This window comes from Aulonocara sp. 'chitande type north' Nkhata Bay, linkage group LG20, assembly GCF_057382095.1.
Source record: "Aulonocara sp. 'chitande type north' Nkhata Bay isolate Kocher_YH1m ecotype deep benthic linkage group LG20, A_spYH_male_GT1.1, whole genome shotgun sequence".
NCBI lineage: Eukaryota > Metazoa > Chordata > Actinopteri > Cichliformes > Cichlidae > Aulonocara > Aulonocara sp. 'chitande type north' Nkhata Bay.
Genome location: NC_141363.1, coordinates 36,794,886 through 36,812,886, shown reverse-complemented (window position 1 = coordinate 36,812,886; position 18,001 = coordinate 36,794,886). Strand labels below are relative to the sequence as shown.

Sequence of the window (18,001 nt, the reverse complement as noted above, 5' to 3'; positions counted from 1 at the left end):
TATTGTGGAATAAAGTGCAGATTTCACAAACATGAATCACATGTGAGCAACTCGGTAGCATTTCTGTTACATCTACCACAGACATCCGTTATAAAGTAATACAGCTTAATTAAAAATCAAGAAAGTGCTTGTCTTCCACCACAATGACATAACTAGTCGCAAGACGGCACCTTTATTAGGTAGTGGGCAGCTCATCCACGTTCTAAAAAAAGTTCATTCTTAATTTATTTGCTTCCTTTGACGTAAACAACATTACTCTGAAGTTATTCTTACACCCTTCAAGACAAATGGCTCTAAATGATGGTGTCAGAAGGCGTGATCAGGTGGTTAACATCTGAAATATGTGTTGGTGTTTTGCAGTCGACACATCACATTCCTTGTAAATATTTATTATGTGGTTTCGAGGCAGGTCCTGAACAGACACTTGACAGTATAAATACTAAGACACCAACTTTGACACAGTTATAGAAGAACGAACACAGAGAAGATGGATAAAATGATGTTTGGAAAGACACACAGCTTATTTATCAGTTGAAAAGATCAACTTGCCGCATTGGATTCAAAGTTGTTGTTTTTTCTATCTAGTAATGGAAAAAGACCCAAACTGGAAAATGGAATACAGACTGGAGTTAATGGTGCTTCTTGTTTTGTTGATAACAGCTTCATCTATCGCCCTGAGCAGAAAAGATACCACAGAAGCCATGGTAAGAAAATACAAAACAAGCTGGATCTGCTGGAATATAATCTAAAATATTAATGTAAAAATCACAGTCTCCGAGTCTAGAATTTGCATACAATTCGCTGAGAATTAAAATAGAAATACTTGGAGCATGCACTGCTGTCCAGTTTTAACATTACTTCCACAGAGATCAGCAGAAACTGGATTTTTAATTGTCTTAAGCTCACCAATGTCACTGTAAGGCCAGATCTCTATATAATTGGCACAAATGGAAGTAATTCCTCAGCTGGTAATGGAGCATCTATATTCAGTCAACCTCACCTCACCCATGCTGAGATTATTTAGTTTCAGTGACCAAAAATAGTCAAGTAACATGTCAAAAAAGAAAGAACAATTGTTTTAATCTGTTTAGTAGAGATCAATAATTTAATATCCCTCACACTGTCTGCCATTCTTTTAGGTTTACTTAAAGAAGTATGGCTACCTGCACATCCCACTGGACAGTAAAGTTCAAGATTATTCACATGAGCAAATGGCGGAAGCTTTAAGGTTAACCATCTTATCAGTTTACATTGTCCTCATTTACTATTTAGACTTCATTTCAATTGAAAGTTCAAACTTTTTTTTTAATGTCAGAATGTTTCAGAAAGTGACCAACCTGCAGGTATCAGGAAAACTGGATTTAGCCACGCTGGCAATGATGAATAAACCTCGATGTGGCCTCGAGGATTCTTTCGATAACAAATCTCTCAAATATCGAGTCCTGGGTAGGTAACGGTATACATATTGGATTTTTAATGTGTAGTTTATGTGCATATAAAGGATTTAGAATTATAATTTCACAGGTTACTGGCGTAAGAAAATGCTGACGTACCGCATTTACAATTACACTCCTGATCTGGGTCAGGGAAAGACTCGCATGGCCATCCAGAATGCTTTTAAGTACTGGAGTGATGTGTCACCTTTAAGGTTCAGAGAGTTGGATCAAGGAAGAGCAGACATCAAAATCTCATTTCACAGAAAAGACAAGACGTGTCCAGTACCCTTTGATGGCCGAGGTAGGACCAGCATATGAACAAAGAAACTCCAAAGTTTTGTGATCTGAGTGACTTCTGGTATTTAATTAGAATCCTTGCTTCATCTTTAGGCCGTGTTTTAGCGCATGCTGATGCCCCCGAGTCTGGCATTGTGCACTTCGATGAGGATGAACTGTGGACAGAAGGGAAGAGTTCTGGCTCCAACCTGAGGATTGTAGCAGCTCATGAAATTGGCCACGCTCTAGGCCTGGGCCACTCACAGTACTACAATGCACTGATGGGACCTGTTTACAATGGATACCGCTCTGACTTCAAGCTTCATCCAGATGACATACAAGGGATCCAAGCTTTATACGGTATTGCCAAAATGTTATTACAGCACCATATGAATATATCTTTGAAGTACTATTTATGCAACCTGCAATGCTATCCCTTTTCAGGAAAGCCAGAGAAGATTCCTGAATCCAGAAATCCAGGACAGTCAAGGCCAGGAGGAGTTATTCCAAATCCATGCAAGGCCACTGTGGATGCAGTTATGTTGGGTACAGAGACTCTGATGCTCTAATACAAATTCCTTTATATATGCTTTGCTCTGTATTTTGTTTAACAAAACAGGAAGATGCTTCTAAAGATATTTTTTCTCCTACATTTTGCCCCTGCAGGTCCTTTGCGTAAGACATACTTTTTCAGTGGGCAGTATGTGTGGACAGTGTCCAACTCTGACTACAACACTCCCTCCCAGATTTCCGCACTGTGGAAGGAGCTGCCAGGAAGTCTCAGTGCAGCTGTTCACTCTCCGCGAACTGGCAAATCCTACTTTCTGAAAGGTTTATTCAGTAGTTTTATCAGCAGCGTTCAGAATGTTTAATTCCAGCTGTGTGTTCTGTTTGGTGTGTTTTCTGAATTCAAGTGTCTTTCCTCTGCAAACATCCTTTCACAGGAGACAAATTATGGAGATACACAGGCTTCAAACTTGACCAGGGATTCCCCAAACGTTTGTCCAACATCCCTGCAAATATTGACTCTGCTTTTTACTTCAATAAGAATCAGAAGATTATCTTTTTCAAAGTAAGATGATTTTCAGTCTTTTTGTTGTTTTTGATATCTGAACTCAGTCAATAATTTGCTCTTTATTTCAGGGCTCTGGATACTGGCAATGGGATGAAATTGCTCCGACGGATTTCAAATCATACCCTAAACCAGTTGGACAACTCTTCAAAGGGATGCCCAGCAACACTGATGCTGCACTAACGTGGACTAATGGTTATGTATACATATTTAAAGGCACCGAGTATTGGCGTGTAAACCAAAACTACCAAGCAGTGGAGAAGACCTACCCTCTCAACACTGCCTTGCGCTGGATGCAGTGTGACGACTGAGCCACCAGAGGCCACTGGGGACTCAACATTAGCCTTATCTGCACAATGACTTGATTTAATAACAGTGAAACAAGCTCACAGTATGGGTATTGGTTATGTGGGTGTGTGCAATGATATTTGCTTCTCAGTCCTGTCATGTTGAGCAAAAAAGGAATACTAAAGCTTCCACTTACCTAATTAAACTAACAAATAAACTAGTAACTAGTTAAAATAGTTATCTTTAATTATACATACTTCTGCTTCTCTTCCACTTTAACATTAAATAAACAGACCAATCAACCAGGATAACAGAGGAGAGGACATTAATCACAGAACACGTGAGGAATACTTCTCTGTAGCCTTCCCCCGGTTGCATTTTATTGGTGTATGTGTACATTATGTCAGTATATTATATGAGTTATATCAAATGTTGTTAGGGTGCCCTTTTTAACGTCTGGCCACAAATGCCAGATAAAGGAGTCTTGGTAAAATCTAAACGAATCAAATAAAACCAAAACAGATTTTTGTGAAGCTCACGCTGCTCTTAACAAAGCAGGAGTCTTAAGAAGTCAGAGCAGGTGGAAAACACCTGTGTAGTTGTGCATGCAGTGTCTTTGAAGGATAAGGTCACTTTACATGATAAGAAAGTCAACTTCAGACACGTGAACAAGATCAGCAGGCGGTTTTCACCACATGGAGATCTTCCAAATACCTAACTTCTGTGTTCACTTTTATTTAGGCACCAGTTTATTATAATTAATTAAAATGAAACTAAAAACTACAACTCGATGTGAACAATTGAAATAACTGAAATAAAAATCAGACTTTGAATAGGCTGATTGAAAATTATATTGTGCATTCAGAAAACTAAGAATTAATTTTGCTGCCGTGTGGTTCTATTGGAAACATCAGAAGACTTTGTTGTATGTGTTTTTCCGTGACCGTAATTTTTCGATTACACTGTTGTGTTCTAATATCTATTCTGGACTTCTTAGCACTTGCCCTTAACAAATACCACCCACATAAAAAAAAAAGACTGTATTAAAACTGGACATCGTCAGACCATAAAAAGCTCAATTGTGAAATGTGCAAACCAGCGGAAACTAGCTGAAGCTACACTGAAATGAAAACTTTAATTCAAAATGAAATGAAAATTAGAAGGAACAAAAAAATTGAAACTGTATTTACTCAGACAGAAGACAACGGCTCAAAAATGTGAAAAATGTCATTTCCACTTTCTTTTAAAATGTCTGTGGAGAAGTTTTTTGCTACGATAAACATCATTCTGTACAAAAATGTCCATAATATCATTATGCATGTACAAGGACAATAAAGGGCTATTCTATTCTATTCTAAATCCTTGCACGTAAAGTGCAAAGTTAACATAGCTGAACAGTAGCGACATTAACTGAAAAAACAAAGGGTGGGAAAAAAGTGGAATTAACATTTAAACAAGTGTGAATAAAGGGAAGGTTAAGAACAAAACTGACATATTCATACATTAAAATTAAATTATAATTAAAACAATGTTCCAGAAATCTTGGACCCATTTTCATAGTGTTCATAGACTTCTTGTTTTCTTCTTTTCTGCTAACCTGAACCCCACAACCATAAAACTGTATAGAACAAAGTGCATTGACCAAGTGGCAACATCCAGAAGGGACTGCAAATCGAAGTCAACACTGCAGTTCCTCAAGTGACCACTTGAGGCTGGCTCCGTAAAGTGAGTCTGTACTCAGAGACTCCAGTGTTAAAAGGCCAAAGTTTAGCTATGGCATATTTACAGTCTAGTACAAAAATGGCTTTGTTCTCTATAATTAAATCCCTCATAATAATTACAGGTTTTTTGAACTGTTTAAACTTTCAAGGCTGGTAGCTGTCCATTATCAACTCTGAAAAACTTCTCAAATCTGTTTGTATCTTTTGGAGCATTTTTAATACATTTATATACCAAATCACATGGCTCGCTTAGCACTAATTATAAGGTATCTGTGTCTGCATGATGCATCCATGCAGTTTACGGATCAAGCTAATGGTAATATTAGTAGATAACTCAGCCCATTTGTCCAAATTTGGTCACTTCTGATTCCAAAACATGCAACATGCTAAAGAAATGCTGAAGTAAAAGCTTTAAAACTGGATTTAACATTTAGACACAAGAGGTTCTTGTTTGTGAAAGGTCAGAGAATGTAAACATGAATGACATCTCGCTCTGTAATGCTGGCCAGCTGCATTCTTCTTTTATAGCAGTGACAAAATGGTGTACAGAAAACAGCTGTACAATTACTCCAAGAAGGCGTGTGGATTTTTTTGTGACCTAGTCATGATTTTTTGGAGGAGATACAGTTTCTGAGTCAAATGTATTTGTGACCTACAAATAGGAGAATTTTGATCTAGCCTCTCCAGAACAGATATCTTCAAAGAAGGACAACACACCAGAGGAGTATAGATGGATTAATAACAGTACAGAGCAGAGGAAAAGCATGTTTTATTTAATCTCTTAAAAATAAGGATGTAACCTTCAAAGATGAAATAACACATCATCTGGTTTTCAAATTCAAACTTGAACTCATAAACAACTAAACACACTCTTCACAGTTTTAATACCATCAGTGTTTTCGATGCTGCTGACATTCTTATCTTTGGTATGATTGCATAAACATCACGTTGCTGATTTAATGACTCTTAACATAAGACAATACCCAAAACAGCTGACTGTGAAGCTGTCTGATCAACATTTTATTGGTCTACCGTTCAGAATTATATGTTTTATGTATATCCTTGGTTTCATTGCATGTGCTGGCACACATTTATCTTTTGTAGCTGTAATGATTACATTTCAGTGCAATCTAGATGTGTTACTGATCTATGTATGTACACAGTGACATAAGCAGAGTGTTTAAGATTGTAATGATATTGCATGAAACAAAAGAACTCATCTGAGAGTTAAACTGCTCAAAGGATTTAGTAGTCATGGGCCTGATGCTGTGTTGAGGTTGCATTAATTTGTCTTGTCATCATTCAGGGGATGATCTCCAAGTACCTCATATCAGTCTGAGCATGCTGATTGTTATCTGATGAAGCCAGTAATAAGGATTCAAACCACAAGTTGAAACTGTGGAAAGGTGTTTGTGATGGTCAAAAATTCAAATGATTAATTATTCCTCAGACATATGTAACCTATAGTTGCTTGAAGCCATGTTAATCAAACTGTGAAGACTGGAGAGGAAGTGGTCAGAGGCACCATGGAGCCTGTTTCAAAGTCAAAGTCAATTAGAGTGTGTGTGATAGTGCTGACGGTGCTTTTAGAGGAGCCGGTTCCCATCTGACGCTCCTGAAGGCTCTGAAGATAACTCTGCAAGGCAAACAAAAGGAGGATGCACTGTTGTTAAACTGGCCATTTACCATGGAGACAAATTATACACAGTGAGAACCTAGAACACTCTGGTGCTCCACAAAGCTGCAGTGGGCCTTGTTTACCAGTTCATGTATGAAAAGTGTGCTAATACTAATGTATACTTGTGTCATGTCAATTTTATTTATCTAGCATATTTTGAAAGAGACAGAAGATAACCCAAATCATTTCCAGGCAAACGTATTTACATTCAAGGTCTCCAGCAACCCAATTTCAAAACCCAAAACTACCTAAAAACTTAAATTAAAATACGATAAATAAAACAGCAACAGAGCAACATAAACAATTGTATACTTAAAAAAAAAGAATTCAAAAACAAGAATAAATGATAAATAAAATCCATCTATCCATCCATTTCCACTGCTTATCCCTGGTTGGGTCGTGGGGGTAGCAGAGAAGCCCAGACCTCTCTTACCCTAACCACCTCCTGAAAGGAGGCCATCATCTGATGAAGCCAAAAGAACCACATCATCTTCAAAAAGCAGAGATGAGATCATTAAACCACCAAAGTGGGAGCCTTCTGTCACTTGCCTAGAAATTCTGTCCATAAAAAGAAGTGCCCACCACAGCATATCCCGAGGGATGAAGTCGATTGCCTTCACAAAACAAATGTAAACTGATTGGGCAAACTCCTGCTCACTCTAGAATATTCTTGAGAGGACAAAGAGCTAATCCGGAATTCACGGCCAGGACTAAAACTGCATTGCCCCTCCTGGATCCAAGACACAACTTATGGGTGGACTATCCTCTCCAGCACCCTGGCAAAGACCTTTCTGGGGATGCTGAGAAGTGTGATCCCCCATGACGCTGGAGCATGCTCTCCAGTCCCCCTTCTTGAGGAGAGGAACTACCACCCAAGTTTGCCAATTCAGAGACACTGTCTCTACCTTCCAAAGGCATGTTGTGGGTGTCAGTCACACAACATCCAGTGCCTTAAGAAGGAGTGGTTTAACTATCATGGTGACCTCACCTTAGTGATGGCCAAGTTGCCCCCTCATCCATCCATGTCGATGGGATTGATGTGATCCTTGAGGTATTCCTTCCACTGCCTATGTGCTGAGTTGAAGTTTGCAGCTCCCACCTGCACTATGCACCATTTGAGTATAATACTGCTTTCTCCTCTTGAGTTGCCTGACAATTTGCCAGAAGCACTTTGGCAGCCCTTGATTGCCATCCAACACACATTGTGTCTGACCCCTCCTCTGGGTGGTGACACCACAAGAGGGTAGCCCTATATTGTTGCTTCAGGCTATGCAAATTGGGAAATTGCACTGTATATCAGGAAGTTGCAGTAGTAAAGGTGGGAGGCAATAAAGCAAAGGATAACTAAATCCTTTAGGTACATAGCTAAGTTTAATATTTATTAATGACTTAGAGTTGGTAAAAATGCTCTTCACAACATTACTGACTTGATTCTTATAATTCAAGGAAATAGCAATAAAAACATAAAGATTTTTTTACATTTTTGACTTATGTAGATATGGATAAACAACCAAGTGCCTTGGCATCTGTTATTATTATTATCTGGAATGGATAAATAAAATATGAACCAAAAAGCACATCAACCATTTGAATCTCAGCCACTGACCGGTGCCAGGACATCCCCAGCATAGCGTTTCAGGGGTGGAGGCCTCCGTTGGCGGTGATGCTGAGGTCTTCTCCTTGACTCTTTATTTGCATGTTTTTTTGCATATTTCTTCTGTTTTTTATGTGCACCTGGATGCATTAAAAGGGGAGAACAAAAAAACATAAAACATGAATACACAACATCAAATAGGGAGGTTGTGAATACAGCCTTGAGTTAGAGATTGAATTAAACTTACTTCCATTGTGTGACATTCCTTTGGCAGTAAACCACCATTGCACCAGCACTCCGGTGAGACTCAAAACAGGACAGATTCCAGTGACAGCCCAGTCAAACCAGCAGAGTGGTCGTGGAGCAGCTTGAGAAAATATATCATACACTTGATCTGGCAATACAAATGCCCCCACCAGGTAATCTGCACACAGCATGACTGCAGTTGCTCCAAACACAGAAGTGAAGATTATGCTGAATAGTTTCTGCCACTGGAGTGTAAAGACAGCAGCGGCCATGCTGGCAGCTAGAACAACACTGAGAGGCACCCAAACTGGAGTAAGGCTGTGAAATTGTCCAATAACCACCAAGATGGAGAGGGAGAGAAGGCTTCCCAGAAGTAAGCCGCTGATGAGGAGTCCCACAGTTGTCATTAACATGGTCAACAGTCCACACAGCACAGCCACACCAAGGCCAATGCCCGCCTTGGTCTCTGCCTGCAGCTGGGTGCTCAGTGCAGGTTCTTTATGGTACAAGAGGAGCATGGCTGCCGAGCTTAACAGGAAGCCTGAGAAGAACATGACCATCTTGAAGCAGCGGTATCCTGGGGGAGGGTAATAAAAGAAGGTTAGAACCAGCTCCAGTGTTAGTTTTAATACTGGGGCAACCTCAAAATCCCACCCTTTCGTGAACCTCGGGACCAAAAATGGTCCCGCCCCAAAAGTGCTCTAAAAATGTTATATATCAATATTTTTTTCTACTTTAAATTAGTCAATCTTTTAAAACTACTTCTGCTTAAAATATCCATGTCAAGTTTTAATTATATTTTCATTGTTTTAACCCTTTAAATCCCAGTTTTATTACATGAGCGCCCTGTTTTTTTAGCCCCAAAAAACAAAAAACTTGAATATTTTCCAAAAAAAACATTTGAGGTAATATTCAATTGTTATTATAATTAGGCCTTTAGATGGACTAAAGATTGGCACCAAGAGTCATTTCGATCGCCTTTTATTTTTTTTCCAGGAGCGCATTTCATAAAATGCACACTATCGACCACGCCCAAAAAGTGCAATAAAAATATTAAATATTAATTTTTTTTTCACTTTAAATTGGTCAGTCTTTTAAAACTACTTCTCCCTGAAATATTCATATAAAGTTTTAATTATATTTTCGTTGTTTTAACCCTTTAAATTACAAAAAAACTAAAAAAAAAACTAAAAAACTAAATATTTTCCCAAAAAAACATTTGAAGTAATATTTGATTGTTATTATAATTAGGCCTTTAGATGGACTAAAGATTGGCACAAACAGTCATTTCGATCGCCTTTTATTTTTTTTTTCAGGACCAGAAAATGGTCTCCAGGCGGCAAATGCTTCTCCTCTAGCCCGGAATCGGTGCATGCTCCCGGGTTGACTCGCGACGATGACCGGGGCATGTTGCGTCGGACCCCTTTTTCCAACACACACATCCGGTACCACGTCACAACAAATACGTCATTTCCTGTTGATTAAAAAAAAAAAATCCAACCTCAAACGGTCCTGGGGCCGAAAATTGTCCCGCCCGATCAGCGGGCGAAGCCGCTGCAGCACGCCGGAAAAGAGGCGTCATTTCCCGCAGGTCTCTTTAAGCAGCCCGCTGTTTTCCAGCCCCGGGTCAAATGTGGAGCAAGGGCACCACCCGGTGGACAAATAAAAAAATTACAATTCTAAGGCCTCTTCTCCAAAACAAAAACGAAACCTAAGCCATCACCCAGATGTTAACGGTATAAATCCTGCAGTGAAAAATAGCGTTTATAAAGGGTTTCAATGGGGCACAAATCGGCCACGAGGTTCGATAGTGGATGTATGCCTTTTATTCAGCCATTTAAGCTCATTTTAAAAACTCCGACTGAATTTCAAAATAAAATGGGAAAAAAATTCATGTTAGAAAGTTTGGCTATACTCCATTAAACACAGTGGAAATGGCGTGGAAACGTAAAACGCAAAGGCCACGAAATGGTCCCAGGTTGCCCCAGGGGATAAGCAGGCAAAGCATAGGCATCACTGGATCAATTAAGGAATATTGGTTTGTATTTGTAGGTTTTAGGTTTAGCTTATGTGCTTAGATCACCTAATATTTTTGTGATGTTTCTTCAGGATTTTGCAGGATGTAATGGGTTAATGTAACTACATTTTATTTGTTAGTAATGCAATAATGTAAAGCACCACACTTCAGTCATTTATTATGTCCCCTTAACTGTTATATTAAAGTTACAGTTATGTAATTGTAAAAAATTGCATTGCAAAGATTCTTTTGTTAACTGTGCCCAAAACACATCAAACAAACATGTTTTTATTCTTCATAAAATCAAATAAACTTTATTAGTCTCAGAGTTGGGAAAGTCACATTCTTACAGCTGCAGTGTGAACAGAAATAAAGTGACGCACTGTAACTTAGCAATAATAATAATATTATTTTAGTTTTATTGTAGTTTTGGTGGGATTTTTAAATGTGCTTTGTTTTAGATGTAGCAGTTGGAGACCCAGCATGTCTGTCTGTTTCCCAGCTTTCCTCCCTCCCATACCCACTCTTTTCTCTCTCTCTCTCCTTTTCTTTTTCTATCTTTCATGTCCTTTCTGCTTCAGCATAATATCCACATAGATAATAGCATGAATAATAAAAAATAAAATAAATAAAACAATAAGATTAACAAAAGGAGCCTACAGAGAGCCCATAGTGCTCCTCTTGGGAAAGCAGATGTGTTTGGCACAACAAAGCATTCAGACCATGATTCTGCTTGCTACAAGGACAGGACAGATGTTTAAGAAAACAAAAACAAAAACAATAAAAGAATCTGTAAAAAACAGATTAAAAATGTGTATTATCCAAGGTAGATGAAATATTAGGTCCACTATTTTTTTTTTTTACCTTATATGAGCCACAACAATAAGAGCTGATTGGATGACTCTGCAGATGCTGATGGTTCACACACTAAAATACCTTTTCATTCACAAATTTGTTCCAGCATTCATCTCCAGCTCCAGGTGGGGAGACTACAGTGATTGCTCTCGTTCCTTTACAGTTTTGTGGCTAATACCACAGGTTACCTTTAGTTATAGTGAGAGACATGTTTACTAGTGTCTATGAATACAAAAGATATTTATTTTGTGATATGGAAAGGCGTATGGTGAAGACAGTTATGGCAATGTTTTAGATTTCTGATGAATTTTTTTGGGTGGATGGTTGTGGATGATAGTAGACAAAGCTCATTGTTTGCAGTGTAATTCTGCTGTACATTTGCCCAATGCTTCACATGACTCATTTGTATTCTGGTGTCCTTTGAGTCTCTGTGGGCAGGCCACTTGCATGTGCATGGCAATCACTAACCACAGAGTTGCATAAGTGAATACAACTATGACAGCACTCTCTTTGTCTGCACCACTAAAACTGCTTTTTTTAAATTCCCCATTATTAATTATTGACAGTTATACATTTCCTCACAGTGCGTTAGTGTTACTGGAAAAACAGACTTTGGCAGCATGTGTGTTTGCGTAATGTCACATGTTTTAGGCTGCAGGTCCTTGTGACACAACACTCTTTATCACACTCAGTTTTTGTGTTGATTGAATTTTTCTCTGCATATTTTCTCAGTAATACCAAATAAATATTGGTTTTAATACTGTAGTATATTTTCTCCCTGTGTAGCTCTACATAAAAACAAATCACTGTCAGTGCTGACAGGAGCAGACTTCAGCTTTAACTTTAGACCATGAGTGTGTAACAGGTAGCACTTCATATATGCTGTCTCTGTCAAATTCAGACACAGGACTACCCATCTGCCTTCTCTAGCTTTGGGCTTATCCACCCTAAACCCCTGGCAGCCTGCAGACACCTGCCACTGAGGCTTTAAGCCATCAGGTGAGCTCTTGAAACATTTAAAAGCGGAGTGGACAGTTAGATGTAAAAAATTTAAGTAGTCTTTCCTTAAATTTGACGTTAATAACATTATGATTACGTACCGGAAAAGCAGTAGATGAGGCCAAATGAAAGGCAAACAGAGCACACAATAGATGGGATGACTTCATACTTCATATTAATCTCAAGTGTACATATGTCCACTTCACTTAAGCCAGCTCCTGGTTTCTCAGTAACATAGAGTGAAGTGAGTGCCATCTTGGAGGGTTATTACTTCTGGTGGTGAGCAGCTGGTGTGGACGTGAATCTGTTTTGCTCATTGAAAGGACAAAACTGGAACGGCCTGCATTTTGTATCCAGGGAAAGAGGAAGCTCCTGAACCAAGAGCATGTACTAAACTGTTTCCTGTTGTGCACCTGCAGAAAGAAAAGACTGTTTATGACTTCTACAGCAAAGACAAACACAGACCCAGTTCTATTTTTTCCTGCACTAACTTGAGATTTATTAAACATCAAGTCTCGTCTATCCCGGAAATTTCTCCAATGAAAACACAACTTCCATTCCATATGAGACATCATAAAGTTTTTAAATGAAGCATCAGTCATATTTGGGTGAATTTATGAGAGGATGTTGCTCTTTCCCATGTCCAATTCCCTGTTCAGGAACCAAAGGAGGAAACTGGGGTTCCCCTTGAGTTTCTCTTTTGTTCAAGAACAGGATACAGATGAGGAAATGACCTTGTGACTTGATGCCATTGTAATACGTATGTATTGTCCTGAACATGTGGTTAAGTATGGTTAAGTTTAGTGCACAAGATAATGAAAAAAAACAGCTCAACAATAATACAGTATATTCTATATGGTGGAATAGATGTACTCTAGCCTCTAGCATAAGTAAAACTAGCTAAAACAGTACAGAAACAAATGAGTTCTGCATTCAGAAAACCCTTTAAGTACATAGTGATTTAAAAGTTTGCATTCTGGAGAAGGACTGTAGCTTATAATTAACGATGCATCACTTTAATGTTGTGGATAGTTATTATGAATATTCAAAAGAAAAATATTTCCTGATTAATTTGAGTGAAATTGGGGTATACATTTCACTCAAAGATGGAGACATTTATGCAAAGCATAAACCTATTTTCCTCCACTAGAAAAACAGAATAGGATTACTTATCAGCTAAATTAAAACTATTTTGTTAGATATTTTATACACTCATTATTAACTGCATAGATCGTGTTTACACACTCTTCATCTTGGCTTACAGTGCAGCTGTCTAGCTACAGGGTGTATTATTGTAAAGACTTTATAAGCTGTTCAGGCAGATCCTACAGTCAGCAAATGGAATTATAGGGGCTTTAGCAGGTGAGGGATCCTCCTGTCAACTCCTGTGTCCTCTTATATAGATAAAAGCATAAACACATTTTCTAGCAGCTAAATAATCCTTGTAACATTAAAAACATAAAAAAAAATCACAGCTTCAATACAGGAAAAGCCACTAAAATAATTATTTTTCTACTAGTTTGTGAGATTCAGTGACAAAAAAATGTTTTGTTTTCATTGCAGAAACAGTCAGTATGATTATCTATAGAGCTGAACAGAATAACTACAAACAATAAAGAAACCACAGTCTCTTAAATGAAAACATAATTTTAAAAATTCTGTGACCTACCTTAAATGCCACATATCTTCACACTGTAGAAGTAAACTTTCTGCGAAAAACAAAATATCCTCATTAGCTGTTAACCCCAGGGAAGAAGAGAGAGGTCCATAGTTTGTCAAAAGTTTATGTTGTTCTCTCTGAGAGCTGTGTGTGAAATCAATGTCCACCGCAGTAAGTCCCTCATCTGTGCTTGTGAACAGCTGACGCCTGACTCTGAGAGAGAGAGAGACCATCTGCCCCCAGCGTCAATACAAAGCTGCTACCAAGTCCAAGGCCGGACCAGCTGAGAGTTCAACTCTCACTACCCAGGATCCTGCTGGAGCCACAGCACAGTTCAGAGTTTATTTCAGTCAGTGTGACTTTTCATTAAGGTTAAATTCAGTTTGCACCAAAACAATATTGTTTTAGGCTCTGATTTGTGTTTATTCATAGGATCTCCCCACAAAAATGTAATTTAATCCTTTTCATGATGGGTTGCAAACAGTATTCTAAATGTGTGTGTGTGTTTTAACCATGTTAAAGTGGGTGCCTTTAAAGTTTTAGTGCTATATATAATATGAACCTGCATTAAAATTTGTGAAGGTACTTGTGGTCTTAAAGGGATGATATTTATTTATTTATAAGTGACTTATGTATGTATGTATGTATGTATATATATGTATATATTGTACTATTCTTAGTTAGCGTATTGTCTGTCTTGTCTTAATGTTGGTTTAAAATGGAGCACTGTAACAAAAAATAATTTCCCCCAGGGATCAATAAAGTATTCTGATTCTGATTCTGATTCTGATGATGCATACTGACTTAAGTGATCCCTGAGCTTCTCCTCTACTGCCACCATGAGGTTGAAATTTAACAACAACTTTTAGCTATACTTTGTTTTTAGTGCTAATCAGAATCTTAGCATGCTAAACTAAGGTGGTAGCATGCAGGCAACATTATGCCTACAAATCTCAATAAGTCAAGATTTGAAGGAACTGAGCATGAGTTATTGAAATTTAGAGTAATAATGTATTTGGTAATTAGACTGCAATGAAGCCACATAGCATAGTGGAGTCCAACAATGGCAAGGAATAGAAGAGGACCCTCCTGGAGTTTAGACGCTGGTGGTGGCAGAAATGGTCAGGATGACGTGGAGATGTAGAGGAGGCAGGAAGTAAAAGTCTGAAAGGCAGAATGACAGGAGAGCATTGAGATTTAAACTATGTGGAACAGAGGCTGACTGGCTCCCAGAACGCAGGTGAGAAAAAGACTGGGCCAGAGTGATGACAACATATATATCTTTGACTGCGTGGGAAAGAGGAAGTAATGCAGAAAAAAGAGCAGCGTGAATGCAGGTAAATGAATGACCAGAGAACTTCCTTATTGAACTTATTGAGCTCATATCTACATCTGGACTGCAATTGCTAAAATTAATGTTTTATCTCAAAGCTGCATGCTACATAGGGGACCTACATGTGCTCGTTGTATTTTGTTCCCTGTTATATTTGTTGCTTTCTTTGTGTTTGTGCCCTCCTTGTGCCCTTGTCTCTGTCATCAGGGCTTGTCTTCATGGGTCATTGATAGTTCTTTGTTTGTTAGCTACTTCCTGTTTTACTTTGAAGGTTGTTTTTTTTCTTTTGACTTGTTTTGGTTTCACTGTCTGCTTTTGTTCCTTTCCCTCCTTTGGGATTGTCTGTGCTGTCATCACTGTCACTGTTTTTCATTGCTTTCCTTTGTGTTTCTCTCCTACCTGAGCCTAATGACGACTAACCTGCCCTGTTTTCCTTTTTACCTTTATCGATTTCTCAGACTTATCGTGCATTTTTTGAATTGTTGTTTTATTTTTCTGCTTTGTATCTTCCTTGTTTTTGTGCTTTCTGCTGGTGTGCATTTGCATGATTCTCAGAAAACTCCACTGCCTGAAACAATTCATTCTAGCGCTTATCAATTTCCCTTCAACCCAGCTCTCTTTTTATCACCTGCCCTGATAAACGAAAGATGTAGGACTTCCGTGCGCTCAGACAGGGCTCTGTGCCATAGATGATCATTTAATGATATCTGCAAACTGATGTCTAAGAGTAGAAAAAATTAAACTACAGACAGTGGCTTCATTATTTGAAATTTTGGCCATTTTTAATATGAGCAAAACAACAACAGTCTCCTTTAAAAGGCGCTCTGCATAAATATAAAAAACATAAACAAGAAGATTTGTGAGGCAGGTAAGTAAACGGTAGTTAAAAAAGAATAGTTTAAAATGTTTATTCACAAATACACAATAATGGTCTAAGGGGGAAGCACAGCAACATGGTGCTTAGCATTGTTGGCAGACAGCAAGAAGGTCCTGGTTTCTAATCCAATGTCTTTCTGTTTGGAGTTTGCAGGTTCTCCCTGTGTCTGCATGGGTTCTCTGTCCAGGTAATCTGACTTCCTTCCTAAAGTCATGCACTTAGTGGGTTTACTTTAATTGGTAATTCTAAATTACCCAAAGGTGTGAATGGTTGTCTGTCTCTATGTGTTAGCCCTGCAGTAGACTAGCAGCCTGTCCCGGGTGTACCCTGCCTCTCGCCCTATGGCTGCTGGGATAGGCTCCAGCCCCTGTGACCCTGAGTTGGATAAGGGGGAAAGAATGGATGAATGGATGGATGAATGAATGAACGGTCCAAGGGGAGGCAGGTGCAGAGTGGGCAGACATATATCCAAACCAGAGGAGCCTGGAGGCATTGGTCACTGTCTGATGCACTGAAAGAAGATCTGAGATATTAGGACAACACACTTCAAACTTTTAAAAGTAGACAGGAAATACCACGAGGGGGCCTGAAAAAATGCTGCCACACACAGTCAGTGCCACATAACTGGCAGAAAAATCTTGCAAAAAGTAGATGATGAGTGACCAACTGCAGGTGTACCAACCAGGAAGCCAGAAGAGACCGGTCGAAGCTATGCCTCCAGGGGGGAGGTGCTGACAACACGAGCGAAATGGAAGGAGAAAGAGAGAAGGGAGGCAGTTCAGCACTGGAGGTAAAATCAACCATAACAATGATGCAGCTTGAAATCTATGAGAACAGTGCAAAGATGATCAGGGAAATTATTTAAGGCAAATATTTCATACTTCAGTTAGAAATCAAGGCACTGTAAAAAAAAAAAAAAAATAAGACAGAGGGGGAAAAAAGTAAACAGTAACAAAGGGAGTGAAGAGAGTAAGACGTAGGGGAGCAGGTGCGTTTTACTGAGGAGGTCAAGTGAAGTAAAAATTAAGGCTGTAGGGCAAGTGCAGAAAGTAAGTTGATATATTTTAGCTGTTTTTTATTGTTATCAAACCTGAATTGTATACATCGATATGTATGCACAGGCTTATTATGAAGCTATAGTCTCAGTATATTTTTTATTCTTTCATTAGTACTAAGATTGGTCTGCATAACTGGTTCTTTATTAAATAGTAATAATATTTTCATTTTGCTTTCGGCAACAAATCAAAATGAAGCTGTGCTCATTTTCACATATACAGAGAAGGATTTTAGTCCAAGCACGACTAGTTAGTGGGTTTATTTTTATGTCTCTTCTGCTTTCAGATGCCACTGAGTTCAAGTTTATTTCATTATTTCTGTGGGAGAACTGGGCCGAGGCAACAAATTCAGACAAACAAGATGCCACACTTGTCAAATCGGATAATCCTTTATTTTCAAAAGACAGTCTCGCCGAGTATAACGTTTTAGTTATTACATTTTCCCTCCACAGGCTGGCATAGTAAGAGCATGTACTTACTGTGAGATTAAGTAGTAAGTTAGCACTCAATCAACAGGGATCTGCTCCGGGCAGTTTACAGTGCAGCAAAAGTCTTATTTATAGACACACGAGCAGAAACAGCAGAGTGTGAAAAAAACACTCACCTCAAGTCAGCGGCTGAGTTATGGCACAAAAATCAGATGTCAGGGGAGATGGAGCAGATTAATCATGACAGCAGCCATGGCCATACAACTGCGGGACACTGAGATGCAATAAGGTTGACACAGGCAGTGAAATGGAGCTGTCATTCAGAATTAAGTTCCTCCAGTGAGACGTCTAATAAGGACAGTACCAGCTTGTCATGCTTTCATTGGTCTTATATGTCTTTTGTCTGCTTTGGCAGATCAAACAACACCATGCTTTTTAAAACTTGAGAGATTAGATGAAAACTGAC

The 18,001-nt window shown here is 38.7% G+C and overlaps 2 protein-coding genes across 2 annotated transcripts; one reads left to right on the top strand and one right to left on the bottom strand.

Moving 5' to 3' along the window:
• The first annotated feature begins 476 nt into the window (after window positions 1–476).
• On the top strand, window positions 477–7,370 carry LOC147306211 (matrix metalloproteinase-19-like). The gene is made up of 9 exons (XM_086277059.1): window positions 477–704; window positions 1,140–1,228; window positions 1,316–1,446; window positions 1,525–1,737; window positions 1,827–2,072; window positions 2,157–2,258; window positions 2,379–2,543; window positions 2,657–2,784; window positions 2,856–7,370. The coding sequence occupies exons 1-9, from the start codon at window positions 588–590 to the stop codon at window positions 3,093–3,095; spliced, it is 1,431 nt and encodes a 476-aa protein (XP_086133185.1). The 5' UTR covers window positions 477–587; the 3' UTR covers window positions 3,096–7,370.
• LOC147306210 (transmembrane protein 198-like) lies at window positions 5,546–14,081 on the bottom strand. The gene is made up of 5 exons (XM_086277060.1): window positions 13,852–14,081; window positions 12,284–12,595; window positions 8,313–8,888; window positions 8,078–8,205; window positions 5,546–6,429 (listed from the first exon to the last, which is right to left on the bottom strand). The coding sequence occupies exons 2-5, from the start codon at window positions 12,435–12,437 to the stop codon at window positions 6,280–6,282; spliced, it is 1,008 nt and encodes a 335-aa protein (XP_086133186.1). The 5' UTR covers window positions 12,438–12,595; window positions 13,852–14,081; the 3' UTR covers window positions 5,546–6,279.
• Window positions 14,082–18,001: the final 3,920 nt, after the last annotated feature.